We start from the raw sequence: 27,305 nt of genomic DNA, 5'->3' as shown, positions 1-27,305 counted from the left end.
TCGTGTTATCAGCATTTGTGAATGGTTGTGTGATTCCTCCATAGTCTGTGATATAACGATCATCAAGTTATGTCATGTGGTATTGATCGACAGATCGACTGACGTGGCACAGCAGACATAACCGAATATACGAAAGGATAATTGCTGCAAAGTAAATTTTGTGTTAAACAGATTCATGTCTCTTTTGACGTTAAATATGTAAGTATACTTTAACATCATTTTCTGAATTCTACATTTTGTAAGTTTCATAGATCAAGAGCCAATTAGATTAATTTTTCTAAAGAAACCAGGGCGGCGAAAAAGTTCAGCTTTGTTCATTTCCGTATCCCAAAATACTATATGTAGTTTTCATGATTACATGCATAGTAACGTCCTATAAACATTTGCGTGAGTAAATACGTCATCGTAAAAAAATTTGCCCAGTCCCAGCTTGTTTTCCTTGTTTTTTTGTTTTTTTTGGGTGAACACTATAAACATGAACACTATAAGTCGTGGGGGTTTAAATGTTATTCACTTGGATTCCTTAATTGTAGGTTTAAAATGGACTTGGATCCGTCGTTATACCAACGATATACCTGGTTACTGGAAATTGTTTTTGATAGTTCCCTAATCTGCCCGTTTTGGTATAAGCTTTGTATTTAGATGTAATAATGCCTACAATTATGCAGACATTCATAATATACATAATATCTTTGATGCGGAAGTTGTTCGCTCTTGGCTCAATGCTTCGCTTAAGGTCCCGAACAGAGAGTTCGGAAACCAAATTATTTGGAATAACTCCTATATCAAAGTCAACAATAATAGTATTTTTTATCGCTTGATGTTCGAGAAGGGGGTTATTGATGTAAAAGATGTTCTGAATCGTGATGAGACGGCCATGCCCTATGCCACTTTCCTTCGTAAATTTAATTTAAATACGTGTCCATTTACTCTTTACTGAGGTCTTATTTCGGCCATTCTAGCTGAGCCGGCTGGAGGGTACTTTTTCCTTCTTCCATTGCTTCTGAAAGAACCTGGGACTCCCTACAAGGTATAGTGAAAGGGTGTCTAAATTTGTTTACAATTTTTATATTTCAAATTTTTTGAGTAATCCAAAATCAGTTGCAAAATGGAACGCTGTGGAGACGTTATATCAATACATTTATTTTGGCAATGTCTAATTGTTTCTTCATTTTATTTAGCCGTTGAAGAAAGTTTTCTGAACCGTCAGTTCATTTTCTGGAAAGCAGAAATTTCTTTGGTTACAAAAGACTTATAAAGCACACTTGAAACTTCACGCAATTTTTCACGCAAACTATTACATGTTTCATTGTAAAGAACTGTCATTCCAACTATTGATGAGCTTTATTATAAACTTAAATTCTTGTAAAAAGTAGAAAAGTCAATTTCAAAGAAAAGTAGAAGTGAACGATTCTTTCATTACGAGAAGCTGCATTAGTCTTTTAGTTTGTGACTGTTTTGTAACTGCTGTTTGTATTTTGATTTAAGTTGCTGCAGTATCTGCCGTTGTAGGCCTACAGTATTCCACGGGTATTGAAATTTGAACTTGTGTTTATTTTCTATCGCTGTTAAGCTCATATATGTAATGTATATATGGTTACCACTTGTACAATATATAACTTGGACAATTGAAGTGGTGAAAAAAGTACACTTTTGTGTGGAGAAGTATATATAGTATATATAAGTGAATATGTATGTATATATAAATATATATATATTTATATGTTTATATGTACATTCATATGTACACACATGCATACGTATATTGTAACCTACAATATGCTGTTAAACGATTTTGACTCCTGTACCGTTATAAGACAACACACCTGTGGCTCTCCCAGAACAGGCGTGCAAATCGCAGCATGTTGTAGGCATATACGTGTGTATATATATATACATATACATATATATATATATATATATATATATATATATATATATATATATATATATATATATATATATATATACTCTAAATACAAAAGAGTGAACTTTTCACTCTTTCACTCCATTTTCACTCCATTAGACAACAGAAATCTTCGTATTTCAAAGCTAAAGTACTTAACATTCACTCTTTACAGAGGAGTGAACTAATGAGCCAATCGAATGCTAAGAACGCTCACTCTTCATTTGGAGTGAAGGATCAACCAATCAGTATGCCTTTCATCGAATTCAGAAATATTTGTAGCTACGCCATTTTTTTACTCGTTTGCATTCGCTCGTTCTTGTCGTTTTACATCTTAAAACATGTCAGTTTCGCAGTGGCTTGAAGAAAGCGGATTTGGACGTGATGGTATTCAGTTGTTTGGAGGTAAGTTTATCAAGCAAATGTTGAAAGAACGTGAAATTATATAGAATTTAGAAGGTCGCCATGGCCGCAGGCCGTCGTTGCCTATATACAGTGTATACAGTTTTTAGAGAAATTAGAGTGCATACTGTATACAGTCGATTGGCTAGGCTCTTAAACGTTGTACGCTTAACCAAGGGCGTAGGAACCGGGGGGCTGGGGGGCGCCAGCCAGTGAAAAATATGGTGGGGCGGAAGTATCATTCCGCCCCCCGCTCCGAAAGTCAGAAACCCCTTTTTCATTTCCAAATGAGAAAAAAAATCTCATTTGGAGCACCAAATTGCATCTAAGGCCAGGTGAAAATGCAAAATTATTTACAAAATGGAGTGGGTGTTGAAGTGTGCTATATTGCACCAAATTGCATATGAGGCCACCTGAAAATGCAAAACAAATCCAAAGGGGAGGGGGACACCCCCTCCCCTTAGACCCCTCCCCCAGGCCGGCCACCAGTCTTCAGCCCCCCAACTCAAAAGTACCTTCCTACGCCACTGCGCTTAACAGTGTAGCGGAAACATTTAACATTAGGCTTGGTACCATACATATTAACACATTGGCTAGTTGTTTGGAGGTAAGGCATCTGCCTAATGTAATGGACCAGAAGTTAATGCAGCTAAGGTCCAGGAATTGTGTTTTTCTTCATGAACGTTTTTCTTAATGATTTTTTGTTATTTCACGTATCAAGATGTAACGTCACAAACTGAAACAGAGACAGCAGAATTACCAGGTTGTTTTTGGATACATATTTATTCACAGGTGGAAAATTCGGAATAAGGGGAAATTTTCTGAAAGAAAATTACAAAATAATAATAGAAACAATCAACTTCGGACGACAAACAATTGCAATATTCAATCATAACTATCATGAATAGCAATAGCTGATAATAGATATGTATGTCCCTTTAAACAAAGTTCACTAGGCCTATATCAATTTAACCTCAATATACGGGGAGAACAACACTATACGGCATTAAGATTAAATAGCATTCACAGTACTAACAGCAATGAGTAATACTGTAGAAAACCAGTCAGAGCCTTAAAGGAATACCAATATTAAACAACATTGCCTTTTACCAGTTACTACAACAAAGTTGAACCACTTTCACTACTTAATTCACAAGGGAATGCAAATATGGACTGAAAATACAATTAAACGTTGAACTGTGTTGGATTATCCGAATGATTGAGTACAATTCAGGTATGTTAATGGTCCTACGCAGCAGAGAAAAACTTACGCCAAAAGATTGCATGACCTTCTAACCCCTTAAAAGGGAATATCCTGAGACTAGGCTGAGAGAGTAACAATTGCCTACTACACAGTGTATGGACATTGCAAATGAAACACCCTCCAAAGCAAACACAAGATTCATCTACTTTAAGATGGGTACTATCTGTGACGTTGAGTAACTTCTTCATCCACAGTACAGACAGCAATGGGTAATAATGTAGAAAACCAGTCAGGTTCTTAAAGGAATATCCATAATTAACAACGTTGCCCTTTACCAGTTAATAATACAACAAAGATGTAACCCCTTTCACTATTTAATTCACAAGGGAATACAAAATTAATATGGACAGAAAATAAAATTATTCTATCAACTGTGTTGGAAAATCTGAATGATTGCTTACAACAGGGATGTTAATGGTCCTATGCAGCAGAGAGAGAAACTTATGCCAAAAGATTGATTGAACTTCTAACCCCTAAAAGGGAATATCCTAAGAGCGTTATATATGACTACACACAGTGTATTGTTCTGTTAGTGCAGTACCAAAGGTAAGGACCATTTGTTGTGTTTGGTGTAAAGGTTATTTCCCTTCCTGCTTCAACTGTTGGATAGTTTTTTATAGACAAAATTGATAGTGATGTAAAGACGTTATTTTGTCAACTAAAGTGTACCACAAAATTATAAACTTAAAAATTCTGTCCATTATATCAATAACCACACATTTTTGGTTTCGATGAGCGACGTGCGACCTTCGTGTGCGAAGTTATCAGAGGTCAATGTTTTTGTTTTATAATAAGTACAGTTAGGATGGTCGCACAGACTTGTCATGTTGCTTTTTGGAATCAGCGTGTCAAACTACATCTGACCGCGAGGTCAAAAGGTCAAAGGTCAAATCTTAAAAAATATGCTCATTTTAGGAGATACGGGGCAAAACAAAACAGAACAAAGATAAGTTTAAAAATTTGTTGACATATGATAGAGCTTTTTGTCCTGAATATAGGAAACCAACTCCCGCTTCAATTGGACACCCAGTTCTCAAGTTATGAGGGGCCAAAGGTTGGTTTTGATACATTTCTAGCAATAACATTATGTGTGTACATTGTAGGCCAAACAAATTTTAGGACAGAGTGCACCTTATCGAGAGGAACATTTTTTGATAAAAACCATGATGTCATCCAAGGTCATTCAAGGTTGATTATGTACAAAAAACTGCCAGCTTATGCTAATTTTTGCAACAACTTCTAGTCACGTAGTCTGACATGGCTGGTATATTAGGACAAGTTGTGAATGGAGTAGGGACACATTTTCAAAAATAACCGTCATGTGATCCAAGGTCACCAAAGGTCATTTATGGGTCAAAATGTGTTTTTTCCCCTCAATAACTTGTGAAACTACCACTGACAGGGTCCGACATGGTTGATATTTTGGGACTAGTTGTGAATGGGGTAAAGGATCGTTTCTAAACATAACGGTAATATGATCCAAGGTCAACAAAGGTCAATTAGGGGTCAAAAACTAGTATTTTTGCAATAACGTGAGAACCAAATGTCCATCAATGTTGGGATTTTAGGACAGAGTGCACATCATCAAGAGGAACATTTTTGATAAAAACCACAAGGTCATTCACGGTCATTCAAGGTTGATTAAGTGCCAAAAGCTCCCAACTTATGCTAATTTTTGCAACAACTTCTAGTCACAAAGTCTTACATGGCTGGTATATTAGGACAAGTTGTGATGAAGTAGGGACACATTTTCCAAAATAACTGTGATGTGATCCAAGGTCACCAAAGGTCATTTATGGGTCAAAATGTGTTTTTTCCCCATAACTTGTGAAACTACCACTGACAGGGTTGAGAGTTACGCTATTGTAATACAATAGTCGAACTGCATTTGGGTGACCTTTGACCTCAGGTTGACCTCCAGTGACCTGTATTAGCTTCTTTCAAGTTGATTCTTTGAAGCTTCGTGGGCATATTCCAATCTAACTTGTCCATAAGTGGACTCCTCTGCAACCCTAATGTGCGAAGTTATTAGAGAGATTTGGTTTGGTTTTGTAATACTTGGTGCGTGGATTGATAACATTGAGTACAAGAACCCTATTGCTTTTGATGGAGGTGTGTATAACCACGTACAGTAGACTGACCTGTGTTAGCATGCCATAGTGTTATTGAAACAGCTAGTTCTGGTTATACTAACAAGCAGAAGTCTAGTGTATTGAAGTCATCGAAACCTCAATGCAATTTGCATTCTGGTTAACTGGGTAATAATGATTTGAAATAACTTTGTCGTTTCAGGTAGGCTGTGTGCACCAACGTTGGCCAATTTGTTAAGGAGAAGCCCCTGAAGTTTACCCAACCTTTTCTGCTGGGCCAAGGTCCAGACAGGAGGCCAACCCAATTCTTTTTCATTTTGATTCAACAAGCTCACCAGTTTGGGACTCCATCACAGTTGCAATTGGCAGGATTTTTAAATTTCATTTGATTTAATATTCATTTTGCCATTCCATTAACAACATTTTACAATTATATTTCTGAAGGGCTAATATTTAAGGTGCATAGTAATGACCAGATAAGGTAAGTCCAAATGTTAGGTCTCTGAATGTCTCTTTGGCAAATGTGTGAGCATTCATAGATTCAAAGATTAAAGGTATGTAGACAGGTAGCTATTACTTCAGTTGAAATATCATAACCCCCCCCCCCCCAAAAAAAAGGGTATATATATATATATAGTTTTTTGGGTGACATTTTGCTATCAAATTTTGTCAGCTTAAACTTAAAGTGGATATTACTTCAAAAGTGCAGCTGCTATTTTGACTTTTTCAGAGACCATCTTACTCAGAATTTCATACACTTCTATATGAATGGGAACTTTGACCTGTCTGTTTACCTTTAAATTCCCACTTTTGGTTATTCTTTATTAACAAGTTTGATAGTTTTAAGAAGCATATGAAGGTATGTTTTATTCATTACGTACTGCTATGTTAGTAATTAAAAGGTTTAATTTAACCTTTAATGAATGATGCATTCTTTTTAAAGGAATTATTCAATAGCATATTATGAACTCGAAATTTAGACTACTTGACTAACTTTCTATTTTGATATATTTTTCATTCATCTCTATTACTTTACAAGGTACCAATGCATCTGTTTAAAAATTGGACACCCTTAGACTGTATTCAGACGCCACCATTATTTTGAACTTTGAAACTCTGTTATGAGTACCCTATAACATGAAATTCTTTTAGGTGGGTATTGTTTTCAAAAGCCAAATTGAATTGTTGTGATCCAATTCCCATAGTTAAAAATATTTAAATTTTTTTTTTTATTTAAATATATTTACTAGTGCCTCAATATGAATTAATAATACGTGGTATGTACTGAGTTAATTTCCTTTCAAATGTTTGCATAAATTACTATTCTAAACCTAAAAGTGTTGCCACCCAGAGGGTTGACGGGTTTAGATGTACATAGGATGGAGCGTTTAATTACTATCTGTCAGGAATTTGCCATTTGGCTGTAAAATATCGGTTCACCAGTCATAGACAGTAGTATCCCAGTGTGATTGTTGTTCTTCATACATTTTTCACAGATTTATAAAGACGCCAAAACGAGTTCGAAAATGATAAATGTTTGCATATTGCAAATTGAAATTGTAAGATTGAGTTATTTGTAAAAACATTTTTGAGGTATTGCCAGCACACTCTGATACATGTTTCATAGACGTAACTAGAATTATTTTTAATTATAAGAAAATCACACTTGTATGAGAGGAACATACAAGTGGGGTGAGTGAATCATTCATTGCATATTTTTGTGCCTTTGTATGTTTGTAATTTTGCTTCATTCTGTGTTTGTATATGAAACTTGGTATCATTTTCACTATTTAATTAATATATATTTAGTACCATAAATTGTTGTCTTTGTCGTTTTTTATATTTGTTAACAGTGTCCAAATCTAGTAAATCGTCTTATCATCAGTGTAGTAGCCCATTCCATTGTCTTGATCTTTGGATGCATCCTTGTTTAGCAATATTTCTGTGAATAGATAGGGCCTTTCCATTGAGTCTCAAACTCATTCTATCAATCCCGTCCCTCAAAATCAGCTGTAAAATATCATTAACTCTTTAAAGAGTGAAATTCACTCTTTTAAAAGAGTGACTCTCACTCTTTCTAGAGTGAAAAAGCCCACTCTTTCAGAGTGAAAAGCTCACTCTTTGAAGGAGTGAACATTCTCACTCTTTTGAAAGAGTGAATTTCACTCTTCATGGAGTGATCACTCACTACACTCTCAGAAAGAGTGAGAATTCACTCCAAACGAGTGAAAATTCACTCTTTTGTTTTTAGAGTATATATATATATATATATTTCAATTATATATATTTTCATGTACCTTTGTCGTTTACCTCCATTTCATGTCATTAACAAAAAGTCTGTTCAAAGTATTTCTTTCGAGATCCGGCTTTAGGAATCACAAATGATTTCGAGTTGTTTAGCATCATGTTTGATCTCTAGAGTAAGACATATATGTCACCAAAACAGAACTTGTATTGTTCGATACAGGTGACAAGCGCCAACAGTAGAATTAAGACCTTCCTAACTGGTTTCGAACCTCTGGACATGCAATCAGCGTCCATAGCCTAGTGGTTAGGGTGTCCGCTTATAAAGCTGGAGGCCAGGGTTCGAATTCCGGTGGAGGCTGGAAGTTTTTTCACTGTTCTGGATTTTCCAACTCACTACGATTTCAATTATATATATATATATATTTATTTATAGAGAGCAAATCATTTAGTATTCCTATAAGAAATCATACCGTTGTAGGTATACAATACATTAATCACATTAATCCCACTATATGTTCTTTTGCTGTGATCATGGTTGTCCCAATGTAACAACAACATCATATGCAATTGAGTTTGTAAAGTCTGATAAAATCTAGAAATATATTGTTACAATCAATTTTATACTTATTCAGTTGACTCACAACAACATGAGTATTGAAATTTATGCTTTTCTTCCTTAGAAGCAATGGCTACATCAGTCACATCCGCAGCGAACTCATTTAAGCTTCGTCTGCGAGACTGCCTTACCAAGGGAACCTGTGACACATTATGCAAATATTTTAATTATAAACCAAGAGTGAAAGAACGTATAATGGAGAGTAATAATCCGGGCGGAGAGTTCCTGGATGAGTTCGAAAATGTTGAAGCCTCAGGGCTAAATACAAATACTATAAGAAAGCTAATAAAAGCATTGAGAGACGAAGGTTGTGGCCTTGCTGCTAGCAAAGCCGAAGAATACGCTGAACAATTTGGTAAGCAATTTCATTTTAACTAGTGGATTCGATGAACATTAAATATGCAGTGAAGAACAATTTTCCGTATTTACTTCCTGGGTATTATTGGGAGAGAAAACCAGGGGCCATATAAACATCTGATATCGATTATGACATCTTATTGGGTATTAGTTTTCAAAATCTTAGACTCATAGAAAAGTTTTTGTATTAACATTCTTAAGCCGTTGGGATAGCTTCCTCAAAGAGGGAATATCATTCGACGCCCATGTATATAACACTGCTGCATGATAAACTTCGACCGTATAGTAGGAAAAATGGAACCTCGTCGCTTTACTCGAGATGGGAGCAAGGATTGTGAGGATTAATGAGCTCTAATCTTGCAAGGTTAATTACCATTTTCATTTTTTTTTTAGACGGCTTCAGTAGTTTCTTAACCATGATTGGTTCGATACCTCTAAAACGACAACCACACTAGAGAAAAAAACTGCGCAGAAAGTAAAATAACTGTATCGTGTATTATGTTATTCATAGTAAAAAAAAACTGCACAACATATTCTAATATCAAGTAGCATCTTCGGTTTTAGTGTAGTTTTGGTTGAACGTTTCCTTGGTTCTCCATGAAGCTATAATATCAACATTTATTAGTTTATCATGGTCAGAATTGCTGCATTTAAGAGAGTTCACAAGAAACAGCAAACTCCGACAATAGCTTTATTCTTATATTGGAGTTCTTGGAATTCGTACCCCTGCCAGAGGGTGCCGAGGAGGTATTCAATTCCATTCAAAAATAAGGAACATTTCTACAATTCAGACTCGTGTTCCTGATTAAAAACTGTTAATAAATTGCATATGGAGGAAAGTAATGTATCCCAATATGCAAATATCCCTAGATGTTTAACTTCTATTAAATGTTCCCTGCAGACGCAATGTTCAAATAACATTTCATTTGGTTTATGGAATGTATACGTTCTGTTCACAATAAGACTATAATTATGAAGGAGGCCATTCTTGATGCTCATCTGGATTTTTGTGTTTTAATAGAGACTTGGTCAAAGTCTGATGGACAAAATGGAAAGTCTATTTTTGATCTTGTCCCGGCAAATTATAACATATTTAATTGCCCAAACTCACAGACACACATGGAGGAGGAATTGCAGTTTTGTATAAATCTTCCATTTCTGCAGTAAAATTTGGTCAACCGTTTGAGGCCTCAACATTTGAGACTTTTGAATTTACCTTACGAACAAAACCAAAGAACATTCATATCATTTGCATTTATCGGCCCACTTGGTCAATAAAAGAATTTTTGGATGAACTAGAAACGTTATTGTCTCTTCGATGCACCAGCATGGAAAATGTTCTCTTGCTTGGTGATTTTAATATTCATTTGGACAATCAATCTGAATACAACGTTAATTTGTTTTCAGAAATATTGGATTTGGTCTGTCGCAATATGTTACAGAGCCTACTCATCAAGCTGGCCACATTTTAGACCCAATTGTTTATACTTCATGTAACCTTAACTCAAAGATTGAGGATATTGTCATCACTCACATGCCCGTTTCAGATCATTATTTCATCACTGGGTCAATGTGCAATTCCTATATGAGTCATCCTGGCTCACCTGAAGCTGTCCCGTTTCGTAAAATTAATGAGGTTGACTTGGATCAATTTTGTCACGATTTATGTGCCAAAGTACCAGATATTGACATCGAATGTTGTGATTGCTCTGAAATGAACAATGCTATGCGAGCTGTATTAGATCACCACGCCCCTAAGATGATAAAGAAATCCTTTTCTCCCAAAAAGGAGGCGTGGTTTAATGAAGATATAGCTGTCGCAAGACGTGCACGTAGAAAGGCAGAGACAAAGAATCGTCGCTCACACTCGGCAGATGACAAAATATCTTATTTCAAAGAAATTCATTGTGTCCAGAAACTCATTGGTGAATCAAAACGGATGTTCTTTATGGATAAATTTGAATCTTCTACACAGCATCAAGCAGATTTGTTTAAAATCTTTGATTGTATCACTGGATCAACAGTTCACAATGTTTTGCCTACCAAGTTTGATACTCCCAATCTTCCAAATTTGTTTGCTGATTATTTTGTATCTAAAATTACTAAGATAAGAAGAGATCTTGATTCGGAAGATCTGGTTTCTATTCCTGCAGGTGACGGCCATGACTGTCATTATAAGATTAGCTGTTTTACCCCCACATCAGTTGAAGAACTTCACTCTATTTGCAGTGTTCTAAACTAAAAACTTGTAAGCTTGATCAGTTACCTTCAAATATTTTACAGAGATTTTTGCCTATCTTATTTACACTATATGCCCAAATATTCAACAACTGCTTACTGAAAGGTATTTTTCCAAATACCATGAAACAAGCTATTATTAGGCCCTTATTGCAAAAGTATAACTTGGACTCTAATGCATTGAGTAATGAGTAATTATAGACCTGTTTCAAATCTAAGTTTGAATCCAAACTACTGGAAAAGGTCATGAATTTCAATTCGTATTCACGATCATCTGTCCAAACTTGATGCTTATCCACCCTATCAATCTGCCTATAGGTCTGGTCACATTGTTGAAACTGTATTAACAGCTATTTCTGATAGGCTGCTAATATCCCTTGACTCAATATTACTTCTAGACCTTAGTGCGGCATTTGCCATAGATCATAATATTTTCCTTGATAGATTTCAAAAATTGTTCGGATTTTCGGGCACAGCTTAAGACATTTTGAAATCTTACCTGACTGACAGAATATTTAAGGTTCAAATTTTAACCCATCAATCGTCCAACCATAAACTTAATTTTGGTGTCCCAGAGGGAAGTGTGTTAGGCCCCTTATTATTTACTTTATATACTAAGCCTCTCAATGATTTATTAGCTAGTAAGTCAAATATCTCTTTTTACATGTATGCAGATGATACGCAGATATGGAATAAATTTAACCTAGATGACCCAACTGATATCCAATCTAAAGTCAATTTAATTCAGAGCACCTATTCTGAAATCAACAATTGGATGAAACTTAACAAACTGAAACTTAATCTTTCTAAAACTGAGTTGTTATTGATGTCCCCTAAATCTAGACGGAAACCCTTACCAAACATAACTTTAAATCTCTGCGGAACGATTGTAAATCCATGTCATCGGGCTCGTAATTTATGAGTAACACTAGATTCAAAATTCTCCCTTGAACAACACATTTCTAATGTCATTAAATCTGGTTGTATACACTTAAGGAATATTAAATCAGTCAGACCATATCTCTCCCAAGAAATGAGTGAGCAATTAATCCATGCTTTTGTTACATCCCGCCTTGATTTCTGTAATTCTATTTTCATTTAATTTCTTGCATTCAATGTAAGCTGTGTTTTATTGTTGTATCACATTTAGAACTTTTAACCATATCGTCAGACGATGACTGGGTGCTTCCCGAGGATGATGAAACAGATGACGATGTAACGGAAGAAGAGGGTTCAGAACTGACTTTTGCGGAACTTTTGACAGAGATTGGTCTAAAGAGCTACTTTCCTTCGCGTCTCAGCTTAAAACAATTCGTCAAATTAAAAAACCCAAGTGCTTTAGAGGACAAAAATAATTTATTAGAACTATTTTGGCAAAAGCTGAGTAGCTTAGATTACCGAGGGAGGTCTATTAAGTATTTTAGACAAATAAGTGTCAGGGATTTAATTTTTGCAATTTTACAATGTTCCGACAGCTTTTTAAGGCAAGATATAATCGAGAAAATGTCTGCATGTAATTTGGCTGTTCCGGTTATTTTGCAAGGTGTCGCAAATACAAAGCCTAGGTTCATGGTGTGGTCCCTTGGCCGCATTGTAAAGAAATGGAAAGGTTCGTCCCCTATAGCCTTGGAACAATACATCTCTCATGTTCCACTTTTAACGGTTTCCTTCTTAAGAATCGGTGATTTGAAAGACGTGTCAAAGTCAATCATATTAAATCATTTGCTCGGGCCTTGTCAGGGAAATGATGCGCATCCCTTTTTTCTCACAAAGGAAGTTGATCATGTTGATCCAGTATTTTCAAAAGGAAATGTAGAAGGTGTTTGGTATCTTCCAATGAATGCAAATGGATCAGAACATTTTAAATGGGTCACTTCATTTCTTAATTTAAGAGGGAATTGTAAAGATTTCCCAATCCAAACAGAGTTCGTGTGCAAAGCATCCGATCTTATCATTGTCTTGCTAGATGAGGAGAGCAGAGAGCTGTACAAAAAGGACATTCAACGTATCGACAATGCTGCCAAGAAATGCTACTTTGTGGTATTTCACCCGAATAGTGAAAGGAAGACATCAGCTCGTCGTAAACTGAATCTGAAGGAAACTTGTTTGCACGTGAGACAGGTAGACATGGGGAGTTTGAATGAAGAAATATCAACATGGATTAAGAAATGTTACGCAAAATGCAAACAAGATGACTTTCAATCGTCTCAAAGTTGGCAAAACCTTTGTGGGGGCGATATCGATATTGAAGATATGGGCAAAGAATATGACTGCGCGAAGCAATTTGTAGAAACAGTATTTGGGGAAGAACAGACTGAAAATTTATTAGAATTTAAAGAGAAAGCATTTCCTTTACAAGAGAAATGGCAGGGGTGGGTAGATATCGATATGGAATCATTGACGCATTACAACACAAAGAAGCAGTCGATTGCAGTTTCCCGGGATGAGAGAAAAATGCGGAAAGATGCTAAAAGACAGGAACAATTGGCTTGTGGGTTATCGAAGATCACGCAAAGCTTTTTGGACGTACTCGTGAAGGCGGGTGAAAACGAAAAAGTCATGCGGTACTTTGTTTTCTTTTTGCAAGACAAACTATTTCATTTAGTTGATAATTCTATCAAGAAACACCTTCTTAACATCGACAAGTACGAAAAGGAAATTCAAAACTTAGACAAACTGATAAAACCTAAGTCATCTGCTGAGGACAAGAGAATAGCGACCATTAAAGGAGCCAAAGATGACACACATAATGAAACCCAGGATCGATACAAGAGCAAAAGGACAGAATTGAAAACTCTACGTCAAACGGAAGTTGGAAAATGTCGTGCAAAGAATATTGGTTCGGAACATTTTTTTCGTGAGCTTGGACAATGGCACGAAGCTCATACCGAGCTTAAGATTGACCCAAACGAGAATGTGATGTTATTACCAAGGTCAGCGGCTAAATTGTTATTGGAAGGACATTCCATTGAAATAATGGATGGGGATACTGGTAGGGTTCCTTTATCGTGGATTACAAGTGTACTCGACCAATTAACTATAGATCTTGTCGATCCCAACGTTGCCGTGATATCGGTTGTTGGCGTGCAAAGCAGTGGTAAATCGACATTGCTCAATAGCATGTTTGGAGTGAAATTTCCAGTTCGAGCTGGTCGTTGTACCAGAGGACTTTTCATGAGAATGCTTCATTTGGATGACACATACGCAAGCCAGCTTGGATTTAGGCACATCTTTCTCGTTGACTCCGAAGGTGTACGTTCGATAGAACGCAAGGACGAGTGCCGATTTGACAATGAATTGGTCACCCTGACACTGTGCATTTCCGACATAACCATTCTCAACATCGAGGGAGAGAACATTGGTCCTGAAATGACCGGCTTACTCGAGATTGCCGCCCATGCGTTTATGAGAATGAAAGAGGTTGAACTTCATTCTCAGTGCAGAATAATTCAACAGAGAGTCTCAGACTTGACAGCTAGTCGGCAAAACAAAATTAACATGGACACTGTTATAGAAACGCTCAATAAAGCGACTGTTCAGGCTGCAAGGAAAGAAGGCTTGGGCGGGAAGTATCAACAGTTTTCCGACGTATTTGATCTACGTATTAACGAAAACTTACAATACATTCCTTGTCTGTGGACAGGACCGATGTCTCCACCATGCCAATTTTACAGCGAATTAGTCCTGAACTTGAAGGCAGATATTTTAAATGATATCTCGTCTGGCAAAGTCATTCCACACTTTACACTCTCAACCTTTATTCAGAGAATAAGAGATGTATGGGTGGCTGTTAAAGGCGAGAATTTCGTTTTTAACTTCCAGGATAGCGTTAAAGCTATAGACTTCAATGATTTATCGATGGAGCTCAACAAACAAATTACCACAATGAGAGTCAATATAGGGAGAAAGTTGATTGTTTGGCAGAACAAACTACTGTCTTCTTCAGATGAATCAAGCAAAGTTTTGCAAAATATCGAGAAAGAACTTGTTGAAGAATTGCAAAAAGAGAAAGACAAGATCAACACGTCTTTCGAGACGTATATTTCTCAACACGAGAGACAAGACTCGCTCAGAAGACATGCTGATTGGTACAGTCAAAATGTCGAATGTACAGTCGATCAAGTGCAAGAAGAGGTGATGGTTATTCTTAAACATGAGGTAAACATCATGCAAATACAGAGAGATATAACAACATTTACATTTGAGGTGCGGACAAAAATTGCAGCAGTTGTAATGTCAAAAGCGAGTGTTGTCGGAAAAGGAAGCGATCCCATGGTATTTTTTAATGCTAAATGGGACGAATGGAAAGCAGAAATTATCAAGGATATTCCGAAGTTTGAAATGACAGAAGAGAACATTGAAAACATTTGTGAAAGTCTTTTGGTCTCAATTACCAGCAAAATGGCAATATCTAAGGAAATAACGGAATTATTACACATAAGTGGCATTAAGAAACACGCTGAACCTGTGCATTGGAAACAATATTATTCACATAAAGATGAAAGTCTCACAGGCGACGATTGGTTTTCCTCTAATGAAAACGTCTTGCAGAATATTATAACGTCTAGTGAAAAAATGATGGAAGAAAGCCCGCACAAAATCTTAGATGCTAACCTCATCCAGTATATCATTAGCAGTGCTTTGCAAAGCATATCTATCCCTAGTGTGACTTCGGATCCACCTCACCTCCTCAAGGCAAAACTTTTGCTTCATATTTGTGGGAAAATCTATAATATTGCTGTCAAGAAACAAATACAGTACGAAAATGAAAATAGTTTGGAAAGACGTCTCGAGGAGGAAAAATCGTCATTGTACAGATATTTTGTTGCGTTAATGGAAAATGAGAACCAGATTGACGGAGTGGTCGAATGCATACGTAAGTACCTCCATGACTGGGGTAAACATTTAGTACTGGACAGTATATGCCAGTTCAGTGTGCTGCTGTTTAACAATGCCAACTTGGCTCTCAATGAAGAGACTAATAGAAGTATTTGTTCTGAGCTCAGCCGTCAACAAAATGTAAAGGAATATTTAAAATTCATTAAAAAGCATCCTCGGTACCGAAGAAGATGGGTTATGAAAGCGGTTATAAAATTATTTCGAGAAAAAGAAACGGTATTAGTACTACAGCAAAATGTGAAGGAGATATTAAATAACGTTGTGAAAGATTTATGTGAATTAGTTCAACACTCAACTAGCACATCTAAGAGTTCGGAGAAGGCATTCAAACATTGCTTCGATGACATCCTGCGATGGCTTATGAATAGAGGGTTCACATGGCACCGCGAATTGGCAATTGAAGTTCAATCATTCAAAGTGAAGGAAGTCCAGAAATTCTCTGTGACTTTACAAACATTTCTGCAATCGCAATGGAAAGATGGTATAATCAAGGAAACAAAACTTCCGAAGTACCCCAACGAGGAGGGGGTAATAGAAACATTTGTTCAAGACAACTTAAGTTCCGTAATAAATGATTGCCTCAAGCTCGCCTGCTTCGAGCAGTGCCCAATGTGTAAAGCTCCTTGTGATAACGCGCTACCGAACTTCATTCAACATGAACATTTCTCATTCAGTCATTTACCCCGCGGTATTTGTGGCGCTACTAACCCCGATACCTCCCGACTACTCACTGAAACATGTGTCGAGAGTGTAGCCTCAGACAATGCCACTTATTTTTACCCATGTGACAGGCGACCACGTTTGTGTAAGGACTATAAGAAAGATTATCATACTTGGGCAATTAATCGTGGTAGTGGAGAACTTTTGCCTAATATGAGTGCTTACTGGAAGTGGGTGATGGTGCAGTTCAACGACGAACTCGCTCAACACTACAAGTGCAAACCTGCGATTATACCTCACGGGTGGAAAAGGATCAGCAAAGAAATGGCTATAGCATCGCTAAAAGTTCCATCTAGAAATTTTTTCCGGATAAATCCGCATCTACCCTGAGTTCGCAGGTTATATCGTGGTTGCCGTTCATGTTAAAAGGATAATCCGGTGGTAGAAAATGTAACATTTATCTGAAAGAGAAACGTATTCCACAATGTTATTTGAAAATATCATTGTTCCTAACTCGAGATATGATTGATTGAAGTTAACTTAATTCAACTAATTATAACTGGCAATTTCCAACCCTTTACATATAGAGGTAGTGGCGTTAAAGCAGCAATTTGCGTTGATTCTCGAGATTTTCCAATTCTAGGATACTATACCAATGACGTAAACTAAGCTAACTGTAAAGTTTCAACTCAAACTATTCCCGAAAAGTGCCAAAAATATGACATTTTATGATTTCCATATTTTGAATCTTTGACTTCGATAGACTCCTCCCACTTAAAGGAACCTTGAGAATATGTATAACGGACAAGGTACTTTGAATAGCAGTAAATAAAAATCAGCTGAGGAGATGTACGTATTGCGCGAAGGGACAGTTACGCCATATCTCTTTGCATACGATGCCCTAAAAACCCAAGAAAATTCGTCGCTCAGCGAAAATAAAACAGCAAGGTTACACAAGAGAGAAATTCATGGAACCAGAAGAACCCGATCGGTACGTAACATTCGCGAGAACGATATTGTATCACTCTACTCGGTGTTACATAGGCTAGTTACTGTAGTATAATCAGACCTATTAGTGTGTGACTTACACTGGTTAGGCCTGAATAACGTTATGTTCACGCTGTGCATTGTGCACTAAAAGCAATGTAGCTATAGCGCAATGGGGGCCGTTAGTTTCCGGACCCGTTAGTTTCCTCTCTTGAAAACCTTAGTTTCCTCCTCTAACAACATGGGAGAAAATAACATTTTTCAGGAGAGGAAAGTAACGTTTCTCAAAAGGGAATGCATTAAGGCATATTGGCTAGGCCATGTGGAGCTTTGCAGCAAGGGATTACCATGCCAATGAATGAGTCTATTTTTAGCGCCAAGTCATACATAAACATCTCTTCACTGATTGGTTGAATTTGAATAGGCGGTTTTGTAGAGCTGCATGTGATAAATAATAAATGATTCGATGTGTCAGGGAGACACTTATCTCAGAATCATATAAAAGCCTTAATTACTGCTAATTAACGTTCGCTGTGGGGAAAAAAAGTATGAGAAAGTCTTAGTTTTGTCTTTTGTGATTGTATTATGATAAAAACTTGATAGACACGGAAAAATTGAGGGAAAACGGCGACTCAACGCAAAATGCTGCTTTAAAATGTCTTTTGAGATCACCAGAGATCAATTCTTGATATTTTGAGAGAGAATAAAATGCTTTGGTGGAGGTCAAAGGCCATTTGAGGTCCTCAAAGGCAAAGCAGAAGGAAAACCTATAGTTTGGATATGGATGTATCACATTGTTCCGCAAAAGTGTATTTGTTTTTGGAGAGGAGAAGGTCATTTGAGGTCACATTGATAACAATGTGAAATCTTGTTCAGATGGATCTTGTTTGAAGAACTTAAATATTTTATCTAACATTTTACCAAACGTTGGTACCAGTCACCAGTTGCTAGTGGTTTAAAAGCTTAACGGGAATAAGAGTTCAAAAGTCATTTTAATTAATGAGAAATTTAAGGCTTATCACAATGTATGAAAATATTGCCCTTCACAAGTGAATGCCTGAACGGACTTCTTGTTCAACTTGAACACATCTGCAGTTTATTTCAATTCACACAACTGCTGGAAGTTTTTCTCTTTATCTCTCTATTTTTCTTGCTGGATAATGTGAGGTTTATCAGCAGTACTTATAGTCTTGTAATATAATTCAATTGCCATCAGTGAGATATCGTTTGTAACTGATAAGAAAGCAATGTACGCCTTATACCAGTCACAATTGATTGCATTTGAAAGGGCTTTCTGTCTTTCTTTTGAGTGGACAATTTTGGTCTTGTTTGTAATAATGTAGACATGGGAAATGAGACCAGAATTGGACAATGTAAGCTTAAAATCTTTGAAAATGTTCCTCTTCCTAAGAAATGGTATAATTTATTAACGAGCTTCCTTAATTTGATAGGGGACAGATCGGGTTATAAAGACAACCAATTCAGTATCTCACATTGGATTATTATATGTTACATATACAGACAACATGGCATGGATATGTTAATTCTTTCATGGCGTGTGAACTATGAGCCATGCATTATAGTTTAACAGGTTTTATCTACAGCCGTCCATGATATGTACCTCGTATCATGCAGCCAGCCTACTTGCCTTTGTATTTCATGAATGTTTTAAATGTCTCGTTTGTATATTTTGGTATGGTTTGTATTTTATTCATGCTTTATATGGTTATTTGGTATCTGTGCTGCATGTGTCGTTTAAATGGTGTTAAATGAGAGCAGAGAGGGATTGGCGGTGGTTGGAAGCGACCACAATACGGAATGCGATATACGGAGAGTATAACCTTTTTACGAGTTCTACTTAAGTTACTTTCCATATGTTGACCATACTTCTCGTTTATCTTCCTACTCTTATATTGTACTATAGTCACATTGTTCAAATCTATTCAGCTCTAACATAGAATTCAACGGCCCCTTCCAGTGGAATATAGCGAACAATTCGTGGAAAGCTTACGAGTATGATAAATAAAGAAAGGAAATCTTCGTATATCATATTTTTAGAGTAATTATTAATTACATTACGTAATATATATGTATCCTTAGTGCATGTTTAGTATTTCTAAAAATAATTCTACTCAAATTATGTAAGATATATCAAGAGGAAAAGTAATTTGATTTCACTTCTACAGTGGGGTTGATTGGAACTATTCTCGGGTCAAAATACAAATAATATCTTTAAGTTAAAGAACGTTTTTTATTCCAGGGGAAAGACATTTAGCTATTATCTTATATTTCTTCTTTGCTTCATTTACATAACGTTTACCTATTACTATTTCATATTGGTCAAATATTTGTTTCTATTTTGCAAATGTTGTGTAAATGTGACATTTTATGATACGCCAAGGAAGTCAGAAAGGAAAAACTGTTTTGCTGTACATTTTATACATTCGGGGTCTTAGTTTAAAACATTTTGTTTTCTCAGAAATTTGATATCTTGTATTGATTAAGCGTCGTCTTGAGCAGCCAAAACATCAGTCATTGATGCACAATCATACAATATTCCTTCATATTTGCAGTTTTGCTTAGTACTCGAAATGTACTCGTTACTCGTACTCGCCATGAGAAGTAACCGGATATTAAAGTACTCGTATATACTGGAGCATAATCCATATAATCGAACTCGGATTGTAAAGTACCTAATTGTTACTTGCTCCGGAGGCGTACTTTACGATTATTTACATTAGAAGCTAGGTAAGTAAACTGATATTATGACAGGAAGCCAAATGCCATTTCAGGTCCTCAAAGGCAAAGCAGAAGGAAATCCTATTGTTTGGATATGGATGTATCATATTGTTCAGCAAAAGGGTAATTGTTTGGAGAGGAGAAGGTCATTTTAGGTCACATTGGTAACAATGTGAAATCTTGTTCGAATGGATCTTGTTTGAAGAACTTTAATCTAACATTAACAAACGTTGGTACCAGTCACCAGTTGCTATAGTGGTTTAAAGAAACTTAACGGGAATAAGAGTTCAAAGGTCATATGAATTAATTCGAAATTTAAGGCTTATCACAATGTATGAAAATATTGCCCTTCAACAATAGAATGCCTAAATGGATTTGTTGTTCAACTTGAATACATTTGCAGTTTATTTCAAAGCAAACATTGCTCTGCCAGTCACAACTGCTGGAGGTTTTTCTCTTTATCTCTCTTTTTCCTTGCTGGATAATGTGAAGTTTATCAGCAGTACTTAAATAGTCTTGTAATATAATTCAATTGCCATCAGTAAGATATCGTTTGCAACTGATAAGAAAGCAATGTACGCCTTATACCAGTCACAATTGGTTGCATTTGAAAGGGCTTTCTGTCTTTCTTTTGAGTGGACAATTTTGGTCTTTTTTGGAATAATGTAGACATGGGAAATGAGACCAGAATTGGACAATGTAAGCTTAAAATCCTTGAAAATGGTCCTCTCCCCAAGAAATGATATATTTTAATAACAAGCTTCCTTAATTTGCAAAAGGAAAGATCGGGTTATACAGAAAACCAATTCAGTATCTCACATTTGAGTAGTATATATGTTACATGCACAGACAACATGGAATGGATTTGTTCATTCTTTTATGTTGTGTGAACTATGAGCCATGCATTATAGTGTTACAGGTTTTATCTACAGCCTTCCATGTTGTGTAACTCGTATCATGCAGTCAGCCTACTTGCCTTTGTATTTCATGAATTATTTAAATGTCTCGTTTGTATATTTTGGTATGTGTTGTATTTCATACAAACTTTATATGGCTCTTTGGTATCTTCTTTTATGTGTCTTTTAAATGGTGTTAAAGGAGAGCAGAGAGGGATTGGCGGTGGTTGGAAGCGGGCACACAACGGAATGCGATATACGGAGAGTATGACTTTTTAAGAGTTCGACTTAACTTACTTTCCATGTTCACTATAATTCTCGTTTATCTTCCTACTCTAGTACTATAGTCACATTGTTCAAGTCTATTCATCTCTAACATAGAATTCAATGGCCACTTCCAGTGGAATATAGCGAACAATTCGTGGAAAGTTTACGAGAATGATAAATAAAGAAAGGAAATCTTCGTGTAGGCTATCATATTTTTAGAGGATGCAATTATTAATTACATTACGTAATCTCTATGTATCCTTAGTGCATGTGCAGAAATTTGATATCCTGTATTTATTAAGCGTCGTCTTAAGAAGCCACTACATCAGTCATTGATGTACTTTAATACAATATTCCTTCATATTTGCAGTTTTGCCTAGTACTCGAAATGTACTCGTTACTCGCACTCGCCGTGAAAAGTAACCGGAAGTTAAAGTACTCGAATATACTGGAGCATAATCCATATAATCGAACTCGGATTGTAAATAAGTACCTATAATTGTTACTTGCTCAGGAGGCGTACTTTACGATAACTTACATTAGAAGCTAGGTAAGTAAAACTGATATTATGACAGGAAGCTAAATAATTGTTCTATTTTTTAGTTACAACTTTTATTGTGTTAATGTATGAAAGTACGGTACTACACTCTTACGTCTCTAATTATCGCAGCAGTATCATACATGTAGCATATAGTGTATTACCAATTAACTGGGTGAAATGTTTATAAAAATAATTGTTTAAATAAACGGATATATAACAATAATACTCAGCTTAATCGTCATCTCTGTATATTTTGTATTTTGCTATGTACAAACGTGTGCTTATCATTCAATCTAACTGAAATTACTACTGGTTAATTACCATAAACTTGCGTCTAAACCCAAGTAGACTATAATTTAGCTGCCTATAGTATAAATATGCAGACACGCTTACGTACATGGGAGTCACAATCATCGTACCCATAGCCATAGCCCTCTTTCGTACAAATTGCACAATGTTTGATCCGCCTTCATCCCGTGGTTCAGGCCCCTACAAAAACCAATCGGAGGGGGATTGGAAGTTGGCCGACGCCCATCCCCACCAACCCCCCCCCCCCATACCCTTATCTGAAAAATCTGCTACTGTGTCACACTTTTGTCAAAAGCGGAATTGTTGATCTTTGGAGGGGAACGCATGTCCCAACAAAATATGTCCCTCCAAGGTGAAGAATATTACACCCATACATATGTCATATTGAATACCACTATGTATTACATCAATGAAAATAACTAAAAATATAAATCAGCATCACATCATGCACTTGGCCGACCCAAAAATTTATGAATTTGTTTGCCCACAGTGCAGAGGTGAACCTTCAATGTGTGTAAAAATTACCCACATGTCCGACACTACAAATTGTAACAGGTCATTCCAAGTAGAACATATAACAACTCCCTTGGCATTCTCCAATAACATAAACATCTAGGCCTATACAGCATTCCACAGTCATTCTACTATGATTGAGGTGAAACAGTTCTTTTCACTGCCTGAGCCCCCCCCCCCCCACACACACACACAATATTACAACCCTTAATCGGACAGAATCAGAAGTTGGAGAAGAATAGAGGGCGCCTGACATTAATTGCTTGGCTGGATTCATTGTATAGCCCCTTTAACACACATACACTCAACACACATAAACATTTGAATTCCTCTGCACGTCACTGATTCAAGCTAAAGTTGAGCATACTCGGATTGGGACGAGAACACGTAAAAGTAAACACGTAAACTTGTGACTACATCAATTATAGAATTCAATTGTTCTGATTAAAATGGATAAGACATACCTTCTCAACCTTTATCATTTCCAGTGATAACCGCATGACTAGAAATGAGAATGCAGTCCGTGACAAGTATACGCTTTTTTTCTTCCAAGGGAAGCGACGTTTAATGTATTGGCCCATCGACCAAAACTTATCACTATTGATACATCATTATAGCTCACAAATTTCCCCAGGGATTAAGCGGTAATAAAATTAAAATCGTGGCATATATGTCACCATCCTTTAAAGGTAACGTGCCGAGACCAGTGGTGGCCCAAATTTGCTTGAAGTGAAAGCATTTTTTTCACTGTTAAATTAGGCAAAAGACTTGGTTCAGCGGTTACAGTGTCTGGCTCACTATCCTTAGGTACCAGGATCTAAATTCCGCCCCTGCAGGAGCCAGATTCTCTTGACTCTAGGGCCTAGCCTGTTCAAAAATCGTGATGTCGAATGGGGTGTTTTTGCCTACCTCAGTATATCAGTCCGGTGGTCAGATGCTGGGGTATAGACTCTCGTCCGTCGGATGGGGACCTTAAATGGAGGTTCCGGGAGCAGGAATGGGAGCGAATTCACACTCACTCTGCCTCGTTATCCTCTGAACATTTATCGAAAAGAGAAGGCTTGAAGTAAGCCAGTATTCAGCCACAAATCTAACACGGATAAAGTCTCATATCAGCTACTATTATGCTCTCTAGACTAAATCGTACGTACTGACTGGTATAGCAAACATTTTCTGGAAAATTTGTAGCAATTTCAGCAGTTAGTTATAAGTTAAGACGGACGAGAGTGTATGCCACAGCATCTGACCACATAGACTGAGGTAGGTAAAACAGAAACAAACCCCTTTTCCAAACCAGAAATACCAACTCCACGGAAGACTCATCAATCTACCACAGAACTGCAGCGATATTTGAATGGGTCAGGAGAATCTGATTCCGCTGGCGAAACTTATATATTTTGTTTAGACGTCTGTTTTTCTCTCTTTTTACAGTCATTTTTCTGCTTTTGGATGTTTACCGTTTTTCTACTGTATAATATTGTATATAAACTTTGTATTGAGGGCTCCTCTGGAAAGCAGTGCTTCTGCACTGAACAGGACTACCCTCGTTAAAGATGACAATATTAAAAAATAATAAAAATCCTGGAACCCAAGGATTGTGCGGTGGACACTCTAACCGCTAAACCAAGCCTTTCCTTAAAGGCCTTGAAGACTCGCCTTAAACCAAGTGCCGCCCTCTGAAAAGGTTAACTTTCCGTTGCGTACGAGTCGAGTTTTCTTCCTGTCGCTACAAAATGCAGACAGTAATGAAACGTGACACCTTGTTATCTTTAATCTAGACCTGAGATGTCCATCGCTGACACTGTGGTAAATTTGGGCCGTAGCTGTATGTATTGACTGTACACTAGTGTCTAATTACCGACGGTAGCAAGCTGTGTGTGTATTTTCTGGGATCGATGGTGGTGTCTAACACTTCTGTTACACCTCATTTGAAACTAGGTCAGATTACCGGCATTAGACGTTTCTTTTAACGCGAGTCTTCAAACCCTTTAAGCTCCAATGGAGTTAGTAAGTTTATAATTTCGTTTCCGTTTATTCAAAAAAACATTTCGTCTCTGTCAAGTTTAACCACATTCTGATTTTTTTCAACCAAAGGAGGGGAATTCAAATACTCAGGATGTTTTCTCTTCTACGTCCACGGACTAACAATTTATTGTTCCTCTGGATAATCTTGAGGGATACACAACTTATGAGTGCCTGCGGTTGTCAGAAGAAGATGTAATTGACTGACCGATTACTCAATAAAGAAATGTATGTATTCAAGTCTACTAAATGATGTCATAAGATTCAGCAGTTGGTGAATATATCAAACTGTTTACTTCTAATAAAAATCTAAATAAGGTATGATGCCCATTAACTATTTACACAAATGTGGGACATAGTTCTATGAACCCCTCTTCCACCAAAAAGGAAATAACATTCAATATATCGCTGAAAGGAGTTCAATATCAGAGACGTTTAGCAAGTTGAATTTGGTGGAGGCTGTGATATTATCACATAGGCCTAACTCTATGAAGCTCAATATAACTGAATAAGAGCCACCAAATTTAGAAAAGCTATCAAGTGCAATTTGCATTTTCGCAAATAGTTTAATCCTGAAGCTGATCGGGCTCTGTATGTTGGTCTATGCAATATAACTGACAAGGCACTTTTGGTTGTGTGATTCCTCCAAAGTGTGTGACTATAACGCATATAGCTACACTACTATAGTCACGTCCTCTGGTGCGTGCAATGTGATTGAAAAGGGACTTTCCAGCAAATATTTCGCAATATTTGATCGTTTTATCAGCATTTGTGAATGGTTGTGTGATTCCTCCATAGTCTGTGATATAACGATCATCAAGTTGTGTCATGTGGTATTGATCGACAGATCGACTGACGTGGCACAGCAGACATAACCGTATATACGAAAGGATAATTGCTGCCAAAGTAAATTTTGTAGTTAACAGATTCACGCCTCTTTTTGACGATATACATGTAAGTACACTCTATCGAAGATTCATTCATTGGATATCTTCTAAATTTCATAGATCAAGAGCCAATTAGATTGATTTTTCTAAAGAAATCAGGGCGGCGAAAAAGTTCAGCTTTGTTCATTTTTGTATTTTTCGTAGTAGTTTTCATGATTACATGCATAGTAACGTCCTATAAACATTTGCGTGAGTAAAAACGTCGTCGTAAAGATTTTTGCCCTGTCCCAGCTTGTTTTGGTTGTCTCAAACCCTCCCGATTATTTTATTCTCAATTGAATAAGGTTATTCTTAAGTTTATATGGGGAATTAGGTAGGAGAAAGTTAACCGTCGCAGCATCATGAACACTATTAGTGGTGGGGGTTTAAATGTTATTCACTTGGATTCCTTCGTTGCAGGTTTAAAATGTACTTGGATCCGTCGTTATATACCAACGATAGGCCTGGTTACTGGAAATTGTTTGATAGTTCCCTAATCTGCCCGTTTTGGTATAAGCTTTGTATTTAGATGTAATAAGGCCTACAAATTATGCAGACATTCATAATATACATAATATCTTTGATGCGGAAGTTGTTCGCTCTTGGCTCAATGCTTCGCTTAAGGTCCCGAACAGAGAGTTCGGAAACCAAATTAGTTGGAATAATATATATATATATATATATATATTATTCCAACTAATTTGGTTTCCGAACTCTCTGTTCGGGACCTTGTGGGACATTAATAGTTGTTACTCAGAGTTTCACGCGTTGAGAGATCATCAGACAGCTGTTACCTTCAAGTTACTCCTAGATGTACAGTTGGCGGTCGTTGGGCTTCCTGTAAGGGTAGTGTTTTCCGGTGTTGAGGTTGAAGGTTACGTCGAGGAAATTGGTAATCTTTAGGTTGCTATCGATGGTGATGTTGAGCCCTAGTTCTTTTGAGTAAGTTGATCAGGTGTTTCCTTATCTTGTCTGCTTTGCTTACGCTTGTTTTTGAAGACTGCTAGGCCGTCGTCCCTGTATAGATCGATGCATTCCTTCCCATATTCCTTTTCTAGGGTGTTTAGGATGTAGAGTCCCACGAGCTCGTATTTATATATATATATATATATATATATATATATATATATATATATATATATATATATATATATATATATATATATATATATAATTATATATATATATTTTATGTATTTATTTTATATATTTAATATATATATATATATATAGTCATGAGTATATATATATGAGTATATATATACATCAGTCATGAGTCACAGTCGCTCGTGTGCCACCTCATTGCCATGTATTGAACGTGTACTATAGACATAGCTGCCATATGTTAGAGATTCAAATACAGTTGTAGGTTTCAACCCCCCCCCCTCTCCCTCCACTGCACACACACAACCCTACATTTATGTTT

At 36.6% G+C, this 27,305-nt stretch overlaps 1 protein-coding gene across 1 annotated transcript; it reads left to right on the top strand.

Annotated features, from left to right (window-relative positions):
- Positions 1–943: 943 nt before the first annotated feature.
- On the top strand, positions 944–17,334 carry LOC139969668 (interferon-induced very large GTPase 1-like). Its single transcript, XM_071974811.1, has 3 exons — positions 944–1,030; positions 8,590–8,880; positions 12,271–17,334. The coding sequence occupies exons 2-3, from the start codon at positions 8,595–8,597 to the stop codon at positions 17,067–17,069; spliced, it is 5,085 nt and encodes a 1,694-aa protein (XP_071830912.1). The 5' UTR covers positions 944–1,030; positions 8,590–8,594; the 3' UTR covers positions 17,070–17,334.
- Positions 17,335–27,305: the final 9,971 nt, after the last annotated feature.

This window comes from Apostichopus japonicus, chromosome 7 (genome assembly GCF_037975245.1).
Source record: "Apostichopus japonicus isolate 1M-3 chromosome 7, ASM3797524v1, whole genome shotgun sequence".
Lineage (NCBI taxonomy): Eukaryota > Metazoa > Echinodermata > Holothuroidea > Aspidochirotida > Stichopodidae > Apostichopus > Apostichopus japonicus.
Note: the sequence above shows the minus strand (reverse complement) of the source record. Positions and strands in the feature narration are given on the sequence as shown.

Coding starts and splice junctions, on each gene's coding strand:
- LOC139969668 (XM_071974811.1), top strand. CDS start 8,595: ATGGCTACATCAGTCACATCCGCAGCGAACTCATTTAAGCTTCGTCTG. Junction 8,881..12,270: donor AGAATACGCTGAACAATTTG/GTAAGCAATTTC, acceptor TATCACATTTAG/AACTTTTAACCATATCGTCA.